The 19713-nt window shown below is 43.7% G+C and overlaps 1 protein-coding gene across 7 annotated transcripts in view; it reads right to left on the bottom strand.

The window, feature by feature from the left end:
• Nucleotides 1-2414: 2414 nt before the first annotated feature.
• Nucleotides 2415-19713, bottom strand: part of NSUN4 (NOP2/Sun RNA methyltransferase 4) — a 29121-nt gene continuing 11822 nt past the window's right edge. For all 7 annotated transcript variants that reach the window (XM_037500250.2, XM_054691485.1, XM_054691483.1 and 4 more), the window contains 3 exons: nucleotides 16427-16587; nucleotides 10084-10208; nucleotides 2415-9491 (listed from right to left, as the gene is read on the bottom strand). In XM_037500250.2, coding sequence (XP_037356147.1) covers nucleotides 9215-9491; nucleotides 10084-10208; nucleotides 16427-16587 — 563 coding nt within the window. In that variant the 3' untranslated portion in view covers nucleotides 2415-9214. The remainder of the gene's footprint in view (nucleotides 9492-10083; nucleotides 10209-16426; nucleotides 16588-19713) is intronic.

Here is a 19713-nt window from a genome sequence, read left to right as displayed (position 1 = left end):
ACTGCAGCCTGGGATCCATTCCTGGCTGGGAGACTAGGCCTGAAAACCCACAATTCCTGTATCACTTTCATATAAGCATGTTTCAGACTCACCTTACAGCCCTATGAGTTAGGAACTACTTTTATTCCCATTTTACAGTTGGAGAAACTGAGGTTAAGAGCTTGAAGCACCTGTTGACCATCCCTTTTTATTAATACTTTAGCTCTCTACAGGGTTCTATAATTTGTACTGTACTTTCAGGAATGTTCTACCCTTTAATCCCAAGAACACTGAGACTCAGAAAAAGGAAGCAACTTGTTACTGGTGGCACTAGCTGAGAAGTGACAGATCAGGAAACAGAAGGCAGATCATGTGATGATAAAGCTTCCCCAGCCGCCTCCAGCTCTAAAGTAACTGGTTAGGGGCATCTGCTCTTATCTGGGGCTCAGTCGTGATGGTCAATTTTTGGTTCTGAGTGTAAATGGCCATCTGAGTCCAAACTCAGCACCCTTTGCTTGCATGTCACAGATGTCTGGAAGAAATTAAATACTATACCATAGATAAATGATAATGGAGGTGAAACTCAAAAAGTAGAGTGTTCAGAACTACTTCAAGATAGAAATAAGCATCAAGGGCCTTGAAATGGGTAAGATAAGGGGTTGCAAAAGAGGAGAAAAGGTGAGAGCGATGTCAATGACCTTGGCCTTGGTCCCGCTCTCAAAAAAGAACTCTGTGGTTATTTGGTCCAGTCTCCAAACAACACACAAATTTCATCAGTAACTCCCTTATCTCAGGACCTTCTAGATCATTGATTCCCTATTTTAAATACACTCTCAAATAATTTGAAGAGACTTTTTAAAATGCGTATTTTTGAAGAAAGCCTGAATCAGCACATGTAGGTCTCAGATATCAATAGTTTTAATAATCACTCCAGGGCCTCCCCTGGTGGCGCAGGCAGTTGAGCACAGCGCTGTGAAGCTGAACGCAACCTCTGCAGCACCAGTTCAATCCCGGCCGCAGGCAAGGGTTCCACATGGCGCAGCAGACCTCTCCTGTCTCACCCGCTGCTCCCCTCAGCAGTGTATTTCAGTCAGTCTGCCTGTTCTGTTCCCTGCTCTGTCTCTGGTGAATCCTCTCACCCTCCCACGCATCTGGCCTGTACCCCGGTTCTTGTATAAAATAAATAAATAAATCTCAAAAAAAAAAAAATCACTCCAGGTGATTCTATTCTTCATACTTCAAAGTTCTGGATTTTGTATCAGTTATTTTCAATTGAGAGAAACAAAAAACTAAATCCAAAGTGGATGAAACAAGATAATTGATTGAAATAAATTAGAAGAGCAGCATGAGGGTGCGCTTCACAGTCTGATCAGAGCTCTGGCACAGATTCGCTATAGCTTTTGGGTTTTGCCTTCCTCCAGGTCTATCACTTTCACCCTCAGGCTTTTCTCCAGTGCCCAAGATAGTTGCCAAGCAGCAATGCTTTTTGCATGCATCCTCATTCTCAGTCAGAAAGAAGACATTATGTCCCACAACCCTTAAACAAAATGTCCCAAGTTTTACTCTGATCCACTGAGTCAATTCACTGTGGCAAGAGGAATGAGTTTACCTTGATAGGGTTAGACCAGTCAGAGCCATCCTTATCCAAACCACAAGACTGAAAAGTATTATGGAAATATGAATGATGGGAGGTAACCATGTCGCTACAACTTCTAACACTAAGAAATATGAGTGCAATACTGTGTTGATTATCTAACGTATAATACATTACCGTAGAATTCAGCTTAAAACAAGACATATCATTTATTATCTCACTGTGTATGTGCATCAGGAATTTAGGCATGGCTTCACTGAGTTGTCTGCTTTAGGATCTCCCCCAAGGCTGCAATTAAGATATGGATCAGCAAGGGCTGCAGTCTTCTCTCAAGGATCCACTGGTGAAGGCTCTGCTCCCAACCTCACACAGCAGGATTGGCAGTATTCAGTTCCTTGAAGGCTATTGGAATGAGAACCCCAGATCATTGCTGGCGGCTGGAGGCTGCCTCAGCTCTTGGCCAGGTAGCATACCATAAGGACCTACAAAATCAGGCTTTTGCATGCTAATAGTAGAAGTGACATCCCATCAATTTCACCATGTTGTCTGCAAAAGCAAGTCACTGGATTCAGTCCACATTTGAGAGGTAAATATGAGGAGGCAGAGATCTCTGGGAGCCAAGTCAGTAGCTGCCTACTATACTTACAAAATAGCTCCATCTATTGCTAAGTCATTGTAATTATTTAAAGAGGTGTTTTGTTTTGTTTTGTTTTTTAACTTTTAAACATGAGTCACAGTTATACACCCACCTATTATTTTTTTTAAGATTTATTTCTTTATGCATACAAGAACTGGGGTGTAGGCAAGAGGGGGTGAGAGGATTCACCAGAGACAGGTGGTGAGCAGAACAGGTGGATCTACCGAAATACACTGTTGAGGGGAGCAGCAGGTGAGACAGGAGAGGTCTGCTGCACCATGTGAGTTAGCTCCCTGGCCAGGATCAATCTCAGGCCACAACGGTGATAAGGGATAGCACTGAGATTTAACCCCTATGCCACCAGGGAGGCCTCTAAACCTATTTTAAATTGAAGCCTAATAATGTGTCTATCTACACACACACTAAAGCAAATGTTTCACAAAATATTTACCACTACTACGGGTGGCATTTTCTTTCACAAAAAATGAGGAACTGTACAATTCTTGCTGTATCAGACAAGATAGACTCAGTTAGATAGACTTCAATAACAATACAAACTCTCAGGGGCCTAACACAACTGTTATTTTTCACTCTTGCCACATGTCTACTGCATGTCCACAGGGGGCTACTCAAATACAATCACTTGGGCACTCAGGCTGAAGTAGGTTCCATCTCAATAAATGTTTCCATGTTCACTACGGCCAGAATGACATGGTAAATCTGAATCTCATTCTCAAAGCTTTCATGCAGAAATGACACATACCACTTCCACTAATATTTCATAGAAAAGCCATGCAGTCAGGCCCAATGGCAGAGGAAGTAGGGAAGGCAATTCTGCTAAGTGACCAGGAGGAAAAGTAACTAGTTATCTATGGTAAGTCCCAATGCTTACCATGCCCACAAAATTGATTTCTTGATCCCAAATGAATCATGGTTGTAAATCATGGTTCAGAAAACACTAATTTAAAGGTTTTCTTATGTTGATTTGCAATTTAGCTCACTATAACTTCTATCGTACCTGGCCCTGTCCCCAGGGACACTCAAAACATATCTGCTTCCTCTGCCTCAGAAGAGTCCTATTTTCAGAGATGGCATCTTTCTTGCCCACATCTTCCACTTTTCTGGCTTAATATTCTCAATTCTGGGCCTCCCTGGTGGTGCAAGGGGTTAAGAGGCAACCTATGAAGCTATCCGCATCCACTGCAGCACGAGTTCGATCCCCCGCCAGGGAGCAACCCACATGGCGCAGCAGACCTCTCCTGACTCGTCTGCTGCTTCCCCCAGCCGTGTATTTCAGTCAATCTTCCTGTTTTATTCCCCACTCTGTCTCTGGTTACTCCTCTCACCTGCCACACCTCTGGCCTGTACCCCAGTTCTTGTATGCATAAATAAATAAACCTTTAAAAAATATTCTCAATTCTCCCAATTCTTCTTAGACTAGGACTCTCAGTTCCCTCTTCATTCTGGTCACCCTCCTCAGACCACACCTGATTTTCCAAATGAGTTCCTAGCATTTCTTCAAAGCATGGCCTGAGTAGCTTGGAGTTCAGCTGTACCAGTTTACTCAGAGATAAAGGCTGAGTAAGCTGAAGAATAAGACTGACCTTCAGAAATATTTTCTGTTGAGCCAGTTATTTAATTTCCTCATTCAGCAAATACTACTGATAATCAGATTCCAAGTGGGAGGCTTCTGGAAATCTGATCAGATCATATTCTGGCTTAAAACTCCTGCAATGGTTTCCAATTACTCAGGATAAAATACCCACTCCAGTGCAGCTGGCTTCTCTAACCTATTTCACAACCATATCCATTTCTCCGTGCTGCAGCATATTAGACCTCTTTCAGGCACTGAAATACTGAAATATACTCTTTTCTGCCTCAGGAGCTTCAGTTGTGATTTCTCTGTGAGAACACCTCCCGTCCCCTGCCCCACCACATGTCAACACCAGCACCTTCTGCTTCACTGATCTATAAGTCTTCCTTTTCCTCCAGGCTACCTTAGGTCCCCCATATTTATGCATTCCATAATTCTCTCAGTATTTTGCTCACTCAAAATTTAATTGTAATTCATTTGCTACTACATGTCTACATTACTCACTAGATTGTACAACCCAGGAAAACAAAAACCTTTTCTATCCTGCTCATCACTCTCTCTAGGTTTTGATCTAGCACATAAGAGATACTCAATATGTACCGACTACCTAGTAAGTATCAAGGATGCAAAAATAAATACTAGGGCCTCCCTGGTGACTCAGGGGGTTAAGCGTCAGCACTATGAAGCAATCCGCAGGCATTGAAGGATGAGTTCAATCCCATGCCAGGGAGGTGACCCATATGGCGCAGCAGACCTCTCCTGCCTCACCCACTGCTCCCCTCAGCAGTGTATTTCATTCAATTTGCCTGTTCTGTTCCCCACTCTGTCTCTGATGAATCCTCTCACCCCTGCATTTCTGGCCTGTACCCCAGTTCTTGTATGCATAAATAAATACTAGCTTCCTGTCCCAAATAATACCCAGTTTGGGATGAAAAGAGAAAAATAGGGCCTCCCTGTTGGGGCAGGCATTTGAGCGCAGCGCTGTGAAGCTGTCAGCACCCTCTGCAGTGCTGGTTCAATCCCGGCCAGCTGGGGAGATACCCACATGGTGCCGCAGACCTCTCCTGTCTTGCCCGCTGCTCCCCTCAGCAGTGTATTTCGGTTTGTCTGCCTGTTCTATTACCCACTTTGTCTCTGGTGAATCCTCTCACCCTCCCGCACATCTGGCCTGTACCTGGTTCTTGTATGCATGAATAAATAGATCTTTAAAAAAGAGAAAAATAGTAAGTGCTATATTCACCGTGTATTCTGAGGGCTGGGGAAGCATAGAAGAACAAATCAGTCCATTGTAGAGGGGTCAGGACAAGGTTCTCGGAGTGCTTAGAAATTTGGGCTATCAAGAACAGAGAGAAAAGGGCATTCAGATAGAAAAGACCATGTGTCGGGCCTCCCTGATGGCGCGGGCGGTTGAGCGCCACCCTGTGAATCTGTCCGCAGCCTCTGAAGCACAGGTTCAATCCCAGCTGGCTGGCGAGAATCCCACATGGCGTGGCAGACCTCTCCTATCTCGCCCACAGCTCCCCTCAGCAGTGTATTTTTCGTCAGTCTGCTTGTTCTGTTCCCTGCTCTAGCTCTGGTGAATCCTCTCACCCTCCCGTGCATCTGGCCTTTACCCTGGTTCTTGTATAAATAAATAAATCTTTTAAAAAAAAAAACAAAACACCATGTGTCATGGCACAGAAGCATCAGGGAGGGGAGCATCAGGCTGGGATACTAAACATTGAAAGCTAGAAACTTGACAATAACCTAATCTAACTATATTCCCTCTAGCCCATTCTATCACCCCACATGTGGAAATCACTATCCTGCATCCCACAGAGAGCTCATTCTTTCCTTTCTACGTGGTTTTACTGCATATTTGTTCTTTTAAAATGTCTTTCTCCTTGGGCCTCCCTGGTGGCGCAAGGGGTTAAGTCTCAACACTATCAAGCTATCAGCAGCCACGACAGCACAAGTTCGATCCTCAGCCAAGGAACCCAAATGGTGCAGCAGACCTCTCCTGTCTTGCTTGCTGCTCCCTTTAGCAGTGTATTTCAGTGTGCCTGTTTCGCTTCCCACTCTGTCTCTGGTGAATCCTCTCATCCACTGCACCTCTGGCCTACACCCCTGCTCTTGTATGCATAAATAAAATAAATCTTTAAAAAAAAGGTCTTTGTTAGTTGTATTTACCTTTATAACACCAGTCATCAAGAAACACCAATGGGGGCCTCCCCTGGTGGCGCATCAGCGGTTGAGTGCTGGGCTGCGAAGCTGCCCGCAGCCTCTGCAGCGCCGGTTCGATCCCCTGCTGCCGGGCAAGGGTCCCACATGGCGCGCAGACCTCTCCTGCCATGCCCACTGCTCCCCTCAGCAGTGTACTTCGTCACTCTGCCTGTTCTGTTCCCTGCTGTGGCTCTGGTGAATCCTCTCACCCTCCTGCGATTCTGACTGTACCCAGTGCTTGTATAAATAAATAAATAAATCTTTAAAAAAAAAAAAAAAAGAAACGCCAATGAAAACCACCAAGACACACCCACAAGGATAAAATTTGAAAGTTAAAATACCAAGTGCTAACAAGGATATGGAGCAGTCATCTATCTTTGGATAGAATCACCATGATCTGTGTGAGGAATCTTTACTTGGGAGAGCTCAAATTATAAGTTCCCAGCAGGGTTTTTATGCTACCCTGGCCATGTAATCAAGCCAAACAACTGTAATCAGTTAGGCAGTTGTAAACGATCAGAGTAAAGACAATGACCACGGGAGTCATCTGGGAAGCTTTAGACTTTAAATGGCACATTAGAAATCCCAATGTTCTTACCTTTGTCAAGGGCAAAAAACCAGACATCCCAATAAAGATAGAGGTTTTGCAATCCAGCTATAAAGCAACTCTATTCTCCACAACACAAAATTCTAGAATAGGCAAAACTATAGTGACAGAAGGCAGATCAATGATTACCTGGGACAAAGGTGGGGCAGGGGATTTAGAGCAAAAGAACATAAGGAAATTTTTTAGGAGATGGAATTATTTTCTGTATTTTGATAGTGATGATGTTTACACTATCACAAACAAATTGTCAGAATTCATTATGTTTAAAAATTTAAATTATATTGTATCTAGATAAAAAGGAAGTTTTTTTATTTTTATTTTTTTAAAAAGATTTATTTATGCATACAAGAGCTGGGGTACTGGCTAGAGATGTGGGAGGGTGAGAGAATTCACAAGAGATAGAGTGAGGAGCAGAACAGGCAGATTGACCAAAGTACACTGCTGAGGGGAGCAGCGGGCGAGTCAGGAAAGGTCTGCTGCGCCATGTGGGTTTCACCCTGGCCGGCTGGGGATCGAACTCGTGCTGCAGAGCTGCGGATTGCTTCATAGTGTAGTGCTTAACCCCTTGCGCCACCAGGGAGACCCAAAAGGAAGTTTTTTTTAAAAGAACATGCTGCATTTCATCTTTGAAACTAAACTTTTTCCTTTTTTTTACATGAAGATTAATACACATTGTTATGTGTCACTGTGGTTCATTTGTTTGACAACTATGTAATATTCCATTGTGCAAATATTCCAATTTATTTGTCCATTCTCTTGCTCATGGGCATTTTGGTTTGCTTTTGTGAACAGGACTGCAGGTGCTCACTGGTGTACATGTATTAGTTTCTCTTGGATTTATTCCTAGTAGTGTAATAACTGGATTGCAGGATAGGTAAATGTTTAATTATAGAAGTAGTTCTTTGCTTTTTTTACCTGGGTCTGTCTGTCCCCAATTAGACTGGACCCCAGAGGCAGGAGACCCTATCCTCTTAAATTATCACTGTTTAGCATTCAATTAGTACCAGACTGGATACCCAGGAGGCCAAGGGTAGAAGCCCAGGCACCTGAGGGCTCCCAGACTCAGCAAATACTAAGTGCAGAACAGCAGGCAGGAACCATATACTATACATGGAGACTAATTAGAATCTCACTTCCTAGAGCTCTTTCTTCCTAGGTTCACTCAATTTTGAGTCTGGAAGGTGTTCTAGGGCCCTCAGTTATAATGCAAACCCCAACAAAGGAGAAGCTTAACCTCATCTAAAATCCTTCTCAGCTGACACCTCTAATACCCAAATAAAGATTAACAAAAAGGGCATAAAGAACAAAGGGAGTGACAGAAGAAGAGGGGGGCTAAGAGGAAAGAACACAAGTATTTTAAAATTATGTACCCTTTTCTGCACAAGAACCAATTTTTCAAAAAAAAATTTTTAATGAAATAAAGCAATATCTGCAAGTGACTATGAGAGATTTTTAATATCCTTGCCATTAAAGGATTGCCTTCTTTGTGCTAGAGTTATAATACAACATAACTAGCACATAGTAGGTAAATGATGTAATGTTGCCCCCAAACACATTATGTGAGGTGAGGCCCTGTGTGACTTCAGGGAAGAGCTATGAGGGATTTGGGAGTGGGCCAAAGAACTGGCACCAGAGCTCAGCCACAGAACAGGAACAAAGGGGGGAAAAAAAACAAAACAGACTACAACAAAACAAGACACAGGAGATTCCCAGGTGCTCAGAAAGCAAATGGCAAATGGCAAATCCTTTGCCATTCCAAAGGATGAGGAAGCCTTTTTATATCCATCTGCCCCATCTCCAGCAGCTCCCTGGCTAACTGCCATGCAGGAGCTCGAGGAGACCTGATAGAAGAATAAACAATGAGAAAAAAACATAAAAAAGTAACACAGTCCTATGGCGAAACAGCTTCCCCAGCCACATGGCAACAGTGCTGTTGACAGCAGGAGGAATGGCTGTAATTATTTAGCTCAAGAGCTTTCTCAACATTAAGGAGATTAGTATGCATTGGCTTGACACCTTTAGTTACTTGTTCCTTAAATTAGATCATGGGGCATATGGAGAAAGTAGGTATGCTTGTTTGGGCCCACAGATCACACAGAACTCATCTCAAGACAGGGGCTTTGCACCCAGGCTATCCTGAGCTTCGGGCACCTGGGAGCTAGTGTTCAGTGGCAGTAGCTGGTACAAATGAAACTAATAATACTTGGACTGACATGAGGTCCCCAACTACAGCCCCAGCTCTATGGAGCTTCAACAATTTTATTGGCTGAATGCTTCTTCCCAATTTTACAGCTTAAAGTGTGCTCTGTGGCCAGCTAACTGGCTCTTCTTCCTAAGCCCCTAATGGCCCAGGAACCTTAAGCACAGGCTTGGAGACGGGGGAGGAAGCAAACTAAGTTAGAAACCTGCTGTTGCTCCACAAATGGACAGCAGGACCAAAAAATACCTACTTCCTATGGCTGAAAACTGTCTATAGAATGATTTGCATATGATGAAGATAAAACCCAGAGTGCATCTTTGCCACTGGTTTCAATTTCTGGTACCTCCACAGGAGTACGCCCTGTGTCTCCCCTACATCAGGGCTCCAAGGACAGGGTGATGCTATGTCAGTCTACACATTTTGCAAAAGTACATAGGCCCAAAATTGGCCATGAGATTTGGGATTACCATCTCCCCAACTTGGCAGGATGGGAAGAAAGAGAATGTATCCATAAAATGCTTTCGGAAGTGAGTCAGGTCTTCAACCTGAACCTTGATGCTGTATTGATTGGCCAGGAGCTCGATGGCACCTTGCACCACATACTCGTTCTGTAAGTGTGAGAGTGAACAGGTAGAATAGACAACGTGGCCTCCTGGCTTGGTGGCAAGAAGTCCAGCCCTGAAACCAGAAAGAGAGAAGCAGTAATTGGTGATGTTCCCAGGAGCAGAAAGGCAACAGAAGAAACTGGTAGCATTGATGGGGGAGTCTATTATGAGATGGGAAGCGGCATTAGACAGGCTCTGTAGTCCCTTTCACGACAAGGCCTGAAAAGTCATTTTTAAGGCAGAGAGCAATCCAACCTTAGTCCATGGACCTTCTTAAAACAATCTACTGAGCTCTGACTCCGGTTATGGATTAGACCCTGATGCTATGGTTTGAGCCCTTATCCCAATCTTATACCTTGACCTCAGTAACTATTTTTCGAACTTGTGCTAATCACTAGTACGGGGACTGTCATGAGGGGTAAGACAGCCTAAATGAGTCTGGCAGTCCACCCTGCTATGTATGTCCTGCCATAAAGAGTTTTTATGTTCCAAAGTATAACTATTCCACGATGTCCATTCCATTCCTCCAGGCAGCTCCCCAGACAGAAGACCCTTTTATGAAAAGCAAGAGCTTCCAGTTCCCTAGTTCCCCAGGCCCCCTAGATGACCAGACCCCCAGCACATTCTGACACAAAGTCTCAAGTTTTTGTAAATCTATCACTCACGCAAGAAGCTGCACCTGCAGCATAGGCAACATCTGACGCTCCTTCTTCCTGGACCTCTGAAAGATGTTGTTCTCCTCTTCATGAAGGGAGTGGCGGTCTGTAGTACAGGGCACATCCACCAGCACCTGACCAAAAGCGTTAAGGGTAAAGTATTAGAACTCCTTACAGACTCCTCTTCCTCAGGTCAGGGCTGGTTTAGGTCCCTGGTCTGGTGTTTTTGCAGAGTGCTCTCTATGCCCATTCTTCCACAGAATTCCTGATTTTAACCTGGTAGACAACTGTGAAATAATAAATAGGAAAATAGTATATTTAGGCATACTCATAGCCAGCCAAAATACCAAGCCCAACACACAAATAGTAATAATTAATCAACCTAGAAATAAGACTTTAGTGTTTCACAGCTCTGTCCTTGGGTCCACCCATTGGTACTGGAATGAAAACATCCAATTTAGATATAATAATGCCCAGAGGGTAACTTATACACTAAATAACAGGACCAGGATTCAAAATTATATGACAACATCATATGCAACATGGACGAGTTTTAAAATGAGAAATGTAAAATCAATCATTCATTTACTAAGAGCCTACTCTACACTAGTCACTAGAGACAAAAACAAAAATTGAGAAAAGTCTGTGAATTTTTAGTTAAGCAGAAACTCTAAGCGAATAACAATCCAGTGTTCAATAGTCTGATGTATTCCTAGGCTCCATGAGTTGATACTGTGCCTACAGAGTAAGAGACATGATTAACTTATATGCTGGTCAGTTATACCTCAAGAACTGTAATGGCCATTATAGGACAGCAATTATAGGAAAAAGAGACTAACCAAAAAGGGATGCCCAGAGAAGAGGTTCTAGGATGTTTAAAAACCATAATATGGAGGAATCAGTGCAAAGTGTCTGGGAGGAGAGCTGGACCAGCTTGGCCTCTTGGCCAAGGTTTCTACTTAAGTGCAAATAATGCAATCACCAGGATTCTTCAGAGGCTCTTCAGGTTCTCCTCTCTCACTCACTGCAATCTCACTCTATTTCAAGAGGAACACTGGTGCTACAGCCATGGCATTTGATAAGGAACTTGATCCTGTACAGAAAAGCTTTGTGGATAACATTAGACAATACAAAAGTAAGCAACAGGGGCCTCCCCAGTGGCGCAGTGGTTGAGCGCTGGGTTGCGAGGCTGCCCGTGGCCTCTGCGGCGCCGGTTCGATCCCCGGCTGCTCCCTGGCCACAGGAGGAGGGTCCCGAATGGCGCGCAGACCTCTCCTGCCGCCCACTGCTCCTCTCAGCAGTGTACTTCGGTCCTTCTGCCTGCTCTGCTGCCCACTCTGGCTCTGGTGAATTCTCTCACCCTCCCGCGCTTCTGACTGTACCCAGTGCATGTATAAATAAAAAACAAACAAACAAATAAATAAATAAATAAAGATGCCTCTAAAAAATAAAGTAAAATAATAGAAACAAACAAACAAAAAAAAACCAAAAAAACTAAGCAACAGGCATCTGGAGGACCTGTTTATACTAGCCCAGAGTATCAGCAAGAGTTGGATAGGGAGTTTTTTAAGTTTAAGCAAATGTATGGAAGAACAGATAAGACTGTGCCCTAACCTTACATTTGAAGAGCCCAGGATTGAAGTCATCGAAAAAAATTCATTCCTGAAGAAATGATGTAAAATTTATTTGGTAATTTGTCCTACATTAGTTTTGCAACTGATGAGAAATATCAAAATAAACACACATTTCACCTCTGTCAAGAAAAAAGGAACCATATCATAAAAGAAATTAATACCTATTCCTAACAATGTAGTTAACTCAATATCCTAAAAACCTGTGATAAAAAAATACACCTAAAAACACTGGATAAAATATTTTTAAAAATACTTTTAGAAGTACTTTTAAATGCATAGCTCATAGGAAATTAGGGAAATCCTCAGAAGTTAAAGAAAAAGCAGGAGCACAATCTAGAGAGGCATCCAGCACTGAAGCCAATGGCTTCTATCTTTTACCAATCCCTGGTAACCTGAAGCCTTTGAACATAGAAAAAAAAAAGGGGGGCATTAGGCTACTTGAGATAGGGAACTGAAATGGAAATCCATAACAATGTCAAAATCCTCAAAGGATTACAAGCTCAACCAGGGAGAACTAGGGAGAAAATAAACACAGCCCACAATGAAAGACAAGAGAACTTGTCTGTTTTTAACTTTGCGCATAAGTTGGGGAGAGATGGAGTTACCCAGAGTGTATGGAACTGTGACATAGTATTCTTTGTAACTAACATGCTCAGTGCTTATTTAACACACAGTATGTTGTACACAGCTCTGCTCAACAGATAAATTAATGAAGACTTTATTAGGACCTGAATGTTGTTTTAAATATCTGAAGGGGGCCTCCCCGGTGGCGCAGCGGTTGAGCGCTGGGTTGCGAAGCTGCCCGCAGCCTCTGCAGCGCTGGTTCGATTCCTGGTTGCCCCCCGGCCACTGGAGGAGGGTCCCACATGGCGCGCAGACCTCTCCTGCCACCCGCTGCTCCCCTCAGCAGTGTACTTCGGTCCTTCTGCCTGCTCTGCTCTCCGCTCTGGCTCTGGTGAATTCTCTCACCCTCCCGCGCTTCTGACTGTACCCAGTGCTTGTATAAATAAATAAATAAATCTTAAAAAAATAAATAAATAAAATATCTGAAGGACTTTCAAGGACTTTCTATACTGTTCCAGAAGGCAATGCTAGATTAATGAATAGAAATAATAAAAATAATGGTAACTGTGATGATGCCAATAATATTAAATGCTTTCTATATGTAAGGCACTGTGCCAAATGCATTCTATTTAATCTTTACCTATGAGCTAGGCACTACTATTATCTTCATTTTACAGATGAGGAAGCTAAAGCTTAACTGAAAGGTTAACTTGCCCAAATTTCTCTAGCTGGCAAGTGATAGAGCCAGGACTCCAAGCATTCTAACTCCAGAATCCTGGTACTTAACCATATATTATATAAACTACAAATTTTAATTTACTGAGAGGAAGAACTTTCTAACATTAAAGGTATTTAACCACAGAATCTCTGTGAGCCCCATCCATGGAAGTGTGCAAGCACAGGCTGAATATTGATAATGGCCACTACCTATCTAATCTTCATGGCTAGGTACTATGCTAAGTATTTTCCCTGGATATTATTGTTGAATCCTCATAATAATCCTATATAGTAGTATTCCCTATTTTACAAATGAAGAGGTTGGAGTTCAACAAGATCAAGCAGCTTTTCATCAATAAGTAAGTGGCAGCCCTGTGTTTCAGAAACAGTTTAGGCTTGACAGCAGAGGTCAAGCATGTTCCACTCTGTTCTGCTGCCTCTGTGCCAAAAAAGCTCAGAAGAGGATTCCTACACAGGCAGGAAGCAGGTCTTTCAAGCTTATCTAAGATTCTATATACACACTGGTTTTTCTTTTCATTTCTTAGACAGTTGAAGCAGAATGGTGACAATCAGATTAGATAAATGAGTCAAAACAGCACAAAGACAATAGCTATATATAGTTTATATTTTTAGAAGTTTGTTTTTTTGGTTTTTTTTTTAAAGATTTATTTATTTATTTATTTATTTATTTATTTATTTATTTATTTATTTATTTATACAAGCACTGGGTACAGTCAGAAGCGAGGGAGGGTGAGAGAATTCACCAGAGCCAGAGCGGGGAGCAGAGCAGGCAGAAGGACCGAAGTACACTGCTGAGGGGAGCAGCGGGCGCCATGTGGGACCCTCCTCCGGTGGCCGGGGAGCAGCCGGGGATCGAACCGGCACTGCAGAGGCTGCGGGCAGCTTCACAACCCAACGCTCAACCACTGCGCCACCGGGGAGGCCCAGAAGTTTATGTTTTAAATGACTCTTTTAGAATATGCCTAGTAAAAGAAAATAAAAATAGCTTAAAAATATGACTTTCAACATCATTAATAATAAGAGAATGTAAATTAGATGGTATCAATTTGGGAAAAATAAAAACAATGCTGACAATACCAATGGTGGCAGGATATGGGCAAATGGCATTCTTATTCATTATCAGTAGAAATGAATCTGATTTAATCTCCACAAAGAGCAATTCAGTAACCTCTATTAAAATTTGAGGGCCTCCCCGGTGGCGCAGCAGTTGAGCACTGGGTTTCGAAGCCGACTGCAGCCTCTGCAGCGCCGGTTCAAACCCCAGCTGCTCCCCGGCCACCGGAGGAGGGTCCCACATGGTGCGCAGACCTCTCCTGCCGCCCGCTGCTCCCCTCAGCAGTGTACCTTGGTCCTTCTGCCTGCTCTGCTCCCCGCTCTGGCTCTGGTGAATTCTCTCACCCTCCCGCGCTTCTGACTGTACCCAGTGCTTGTATAAATAAACAAATAAATAAATCTTTAAAAAAAAGAAGTATTTATTAAAAAAAATAAATAAATAAAATAAAATTTGAAATGCACACAAACTGTTATCCACCAAGTGTACTTCAAAACTTGAATTAAACTAAAAATGATTGAACTAGGACTCACTGGTGGCACAAGAAGTTTAGATGCAGCACTATGAAGCTGTCTGACACCACTGCAGCACGAGTTCGATCCCTGGCCAAGGAGCTACCCACATAGCACAGCAGACCTCTCCTGTCTCATCCGCTGCTCCCCTCAGCAATGTATTTCAGTCATTCTGCTGTTCTGTTCTCCACTCTGTCTCTGGTGAATCCTCTCACCCCCCACACTTCTGGCCTGTGCCCCAGTTCTTCTATGCATGAATAAGTAAATCTTTTAAAAAATAAATAAATAAAAATGATTGTGCTTCATTATTATATGAAAAAAGTACAAAGTTCAAAATAACTAGTATATTATCATTCCTATTTTTTATTTTTTGGTTTTTGTTTTTTAAAGATTTATTTATTTATATAAGCACTGGGGTACAGGTCAGAGGCGCAGAAGGGTGAAAGAATTCACCAAGGACAAAGCAGGGAGCAGAACAGGCAGATGGACCGAAATACACTGCTGAGGGGAGCAGCGGGTGAGACAGGAGAGGTCTGCCGTGCCATGTGGGAATCTCCCTGCCAGTCAGGAATTGAACCGGTGCTGCAGAAGCTGAGGACAGCTTCATAGCGCTGTGCTCAACCCGAGCACCGCCAGTGAGGCCCCATTCCTATTTTTTATATACATACACATATATATTTGTATATATGAGTATATTTTAAAGACTACAGAAAAAAATACAAATGATGGTCATCTGTAGGAAGAGGTAGTAGATTACTGTAAGACACATAAGTGGGAGGGCCTTCCCCTGGTGGCGCAGGCGGTTGAGCACAGCACTGTGGGGCTGTCCGCAGCCTCGGCAGTGTGGGTTTGATCCCCGGCCGGCCGGCCGGCAAGAATCCCACACGGCGCAGTAGACCTCTCCTGTTTTGCCCGCTGCTCCCCTCAGCAGTGTATTTCAGTCAGTCTTCTTGTTCTGTTCCCCGCTCTGTCTCTGGTGAGTCCTCTCACTCTCCCACACATCTGAACTATATCCTGGTTCTTGTACGTATGAATAAATAAATCTTAAAAAATAAAAAGACACCAGGCCTCCCCAGTGGCGCAGTGGTTGAGCGCTGGGTTGCAAAGCTGCCCGCAGCCTCTGCAGCGCTGGTTCGATCCCTGGCTGCTCTCCAGCCACTGGAGGAGGGTCCCACATGGCACGCAGACCTCTCCTGCCGCCCGCTGCTCCCCTCAGCAGTGTACTTCGGTCCTTCTGCCTGCTCTGCTCCACGCTCTGGCTCTGGTGAATTCTCTCACCCTCCCGCGCTTCTGACTGTACCTACCCAGTGCTTGTATAAATAAATAAATAAATCTTTAAAAAATATATAAAATAAAAAATAAATAAAAAAAAATAAAAAGACACCTAAGTGGGAAATGTACTTTTCATTGTATACCCTTTGGCACCTTCTGAATTTCCACAAGGTGCTATATTAATTATCTTACTGAGGGTTTTTTTAGGTGTTAGAAATGAAGCATTATTGTACTTGAAAGTCCACACTCAAGAGTGAGTATGGGAAGATTCAGAGGAGAATTGTTTAATGACAATTATGAGCCACCAAGTGAGCTGAAAGAATAAGCCTAATAACTTTTTTTCCTACTCAGTCAGGTTCAAACTCTAGTTTGCCAACTATCTCTAATGAAGATAGTAGTATGTCATCTAGGTTGAAAATTCTGCAGATGGCTATTTTCTCCAAACCACCCAGGGAGAGCTAGCCAGAAACAACCTTCTATGCTCAAATATGTAGGGCTGACTTCCACTCCCTCAGAGTCCAGAGTCAGGATGAAGAAGCCAGATGTGGCTAGCTGGGTATCCCAGGTCAGGAATCACTCACCCGGTCATAGGTGTCCCCCTCCAGTTCTCCCCACTTCCTGCCATCCCATGAGGTAACTCGAACTCGATTCCCATCTCTAATATCTTGCGGCACATAGCTGTGAAGGATCTTCTGTAGTCTGCCAGTTCGGGAAGTGGAGAGATCATTGGCAGCAAGATTGCCTGGAGAAAAGAAAATTTTAGGAAATTTTAGCAAAAGTAAATTTTAGTAAATTTTTTACCATTTCTATAAAAGATGTCAGTAGAGCCTTTTTTTTTTTTAATCAATTGTGTTTCATTTTTTTTTTTTTTAAGATTTTATTTATTTATCCAAAAACTGGGGTACAGGTCAGAGGCGCAGGAGGGTGAGAGAATTCACCAGAGACAGAGCAGGGAGCAGAACAGACAGACAGATCGAAGACACTGCCGAGGAGAGCAGCGGGCAAGGCAGGAGAGGTCTGCCATGCCATGTGGGTTTCTCCCTGGCCAGCAGGGAATCGAACCCGTGCTGCAGAGGCTGCGGACAGCTTCACAGCGCGTCACTCAACCCGCTGCACCACCGGGGAGCCTTTTTAAAGGTTTATTTATTGGGCCTCCCCGGTGGCGCAGCGGTTGAGCGTTGGGTTGCGAAGCTGCCCGCAGCCTCTGCGGCGCTGGTTCGATCCCCGGCTGCTCCCCAGCCACTGGAGGAGGGTCCCACATGGCGCGCAGACCTCTCCTGCCGCCCGCTGCTCCCCTCAGCAGTGTACTTCAGTCCTTCTGCCTGCTCTGCTCCCCGCTCTGGCTCTGGTGAATTCTCTCACCCTCCCATGCTTCTGACTGTACCCAGTGCTTGTATAAAAACAAACAAACAAACAAATAAATAAAACATGCCTCTATTAAAAAAAAAAAAAAAAAGATTTATTTATTTATTTATTTATTTATGAACTGAATTTATTTATGTAAGAACTGAGATGTAAGCCAGAGGTACAAGGGGTAAGAGGATTCAGTGGAGACAGAGTGGGGAGCAGAACAGGCAGATCTACTGAAATACACTGCTAAAGGGAGTAGCAGGTGAGACAGGAGAGGTCTGCTGCGCCATATGTGGGTTAGCTCCCTGGTCAGGGATCAAACTTAGGCCGCAGCAGTGACATACTGAAACTTTTTTTTTTTTTTTTAAGAGGCATGTATTTATTTATTTGTTTGTTTGTTTGTTTGTTTGTTTGTTTGTTTGTACATGCACTGGGTATAGTCAGAAACGCAGGAGGGTGAGAGAATTCACCAGAGCCAGAGCGGGGAACAGAGCAGGCAGAAGGACCAAAGTACACTGCTGAGGGGAGCAGCGGGCGGCAGGAGAGGTCTGCGCACCTTGTGGGACCCTCCTCTGGTGGCCGGGGAGCAGCCAGGAATTGAACCGGCACCGCAGAGGCCGCAGGCAGCCTCGCAACCCAGCGCTCAACCACTGCGCCACCAGGGAGGCCCTGACATACTGAAACTTAACCCCTAGGCCACGGAAAAGGCCCAAGATGTCAGTAGAGTCTTAATGGAGATTGCATTGATTCCATTGGTGGCTTTGGGTAGAATAGACATTTTATGCCTTAAGAATAAAGAAACTGGGCCTCCTTGGTGGTGCAAGGAGTTAAGCCTCAGTACTATGAAGCCACCAGCAGCCACTGCAGCTTGTGTTCAATCCCTGGCCAAGAATTAACCAACATGGTGCAGCAGACTTCTCCTGTCTCACCCGCTGCTCCCCTCAGCAGTGTATTTCAGTAGATCTGCCTATTCTGCTCCCCACTCTGTCTCTGGTGAATCTTCTCACACACCCCCACCCTTGCACCTCTGGTCTACACCCCAGTTCTTGCATGCATAAATAAAATAAATCTTAAAAAAGAAAGAAAGAAACTTCAGAGGCCGTGTAACCAATGAAACACTCTACCAGCAATGGGACTAATGCAGTCAGATCAATTTTCAGGCAGAGACAATCACTGCAGACTTAAGGGCAGACAGAAGAGAAATACTTATTTGTACGGCACAGCACTAGACATGCTGGAGTAGTAGTTGCAAAGACAAACACTTACACAGGCCAAAAAGGTTAAATAAATAAATCAATGAACCAGGTAGACTATCTCTAGAAAAATATGCTCTTTACTTTTCTCAAAACATGTGTCTCTCTTTATCTTTAGTAGACCCTACATATTATTTACCCAAAATTTATTCTCCTCGTGTGTGTGTGTGTGTGTGTGTGTTTGTGTGTTTGTATGTGTGTGTGTGTGTGTGTGAAAACAGGGAATAATGTGCCCCAAAAGACCACATTTCTCAGTCTCCTTTCACAACTAAGTACAAACTGTCTGACCAGATTTTGGTCAATGAGTTGTAGGTAGAATCACTTTGGGGAACTTCTGGGAAGATGCTGACACAAATGGGAGATATGCCTCTTTTGCCCGGTCTTACCTTCCTACCTCGAATTTAAGTATGATGACTAGAGTTCTAGCAGCCATCCTGGACCATAAGTCAATCCTGAGGATGGCAGCCAGCAATGAAATAGGTTGCAAAAAAAAAAAGGAGTCCTGATGACTGTGGAGCCTCTGTACAAGCTCTGAACTACCCATATCCCAACTTATCTTATATAGAGAAAAATAAACTTTTCTTCTTTAAACTAGCTAGTTAAGTTTTCTACTGTATACAACCAAACTTAATCCTAACTGGTTCATAATCTAATCTCCTATTTTCCCTTTTGTGATTAGACATGGGTCCAAAGAACTTTACTCTTGGCTCTACTATAAGAAAAAATATTACTGAAAACTTGAAAACAAAAAATATCGATAATTGATACCTGGTCTCAGAGTTAAGGAGCAAATGGCAAGGAGAGAACTGTGGTAGAAAACTGAAGACTGCAGACTTTATTAAATGGAAGTAGTTACTAGTATGAATCAGCTTGTATTTCTATAAAGAAATATGCTCCCAATTTTTTTTTTAAAAAGATTTATTTATTTATTTATACAAGCACTGGGTACAGTCAGAAGCACAGGAGGGTGAGCGAATTCACCAGAGCCAGAGCGGGGAGCAGAGCAGGCAGAAGGGCCAAAGTACACTGCTGAGGGGAGCAGCGGGCAGCAGGAGAGGTCTGCGCGCCATGTGGGACCCTCCTCCAGTGGCCGGGGAGCAGCCGGGGATCGAACCAGCGCCGCCGCAGAGGCTGCGGGCAGCTTCGCAACCCAGCGCTCAACCACTGCGCCACCAGGGAGGCCCCATGCTCCCAATTTTTGAGAGCACTGAAAGATATAAAAATTGAGTTCTCTGTTTAAGAGGAATTTGTAACAGGATATGAAC

This window comes from Talpa occidentalis, unplaced genomic scaffold, assembly GCF_014898055.3.
Source record: "Talpa occidentalis isolate TD23 unplaced genomic scaffold, MPIMG_talOcc4v2.1 talOcc4.9, whole genome shotgun sequence".
NCBI classification, from domain to species: domain Eukaryota; kingdom Metazoa; phylum Chordata; class Mammalia; order Eulipotyphla; family Talpidae; genus Talpa; species Talpa occidentalis.
This window is presented reverse-complemented; position numbering and strand designations above follow the sequence as displayed.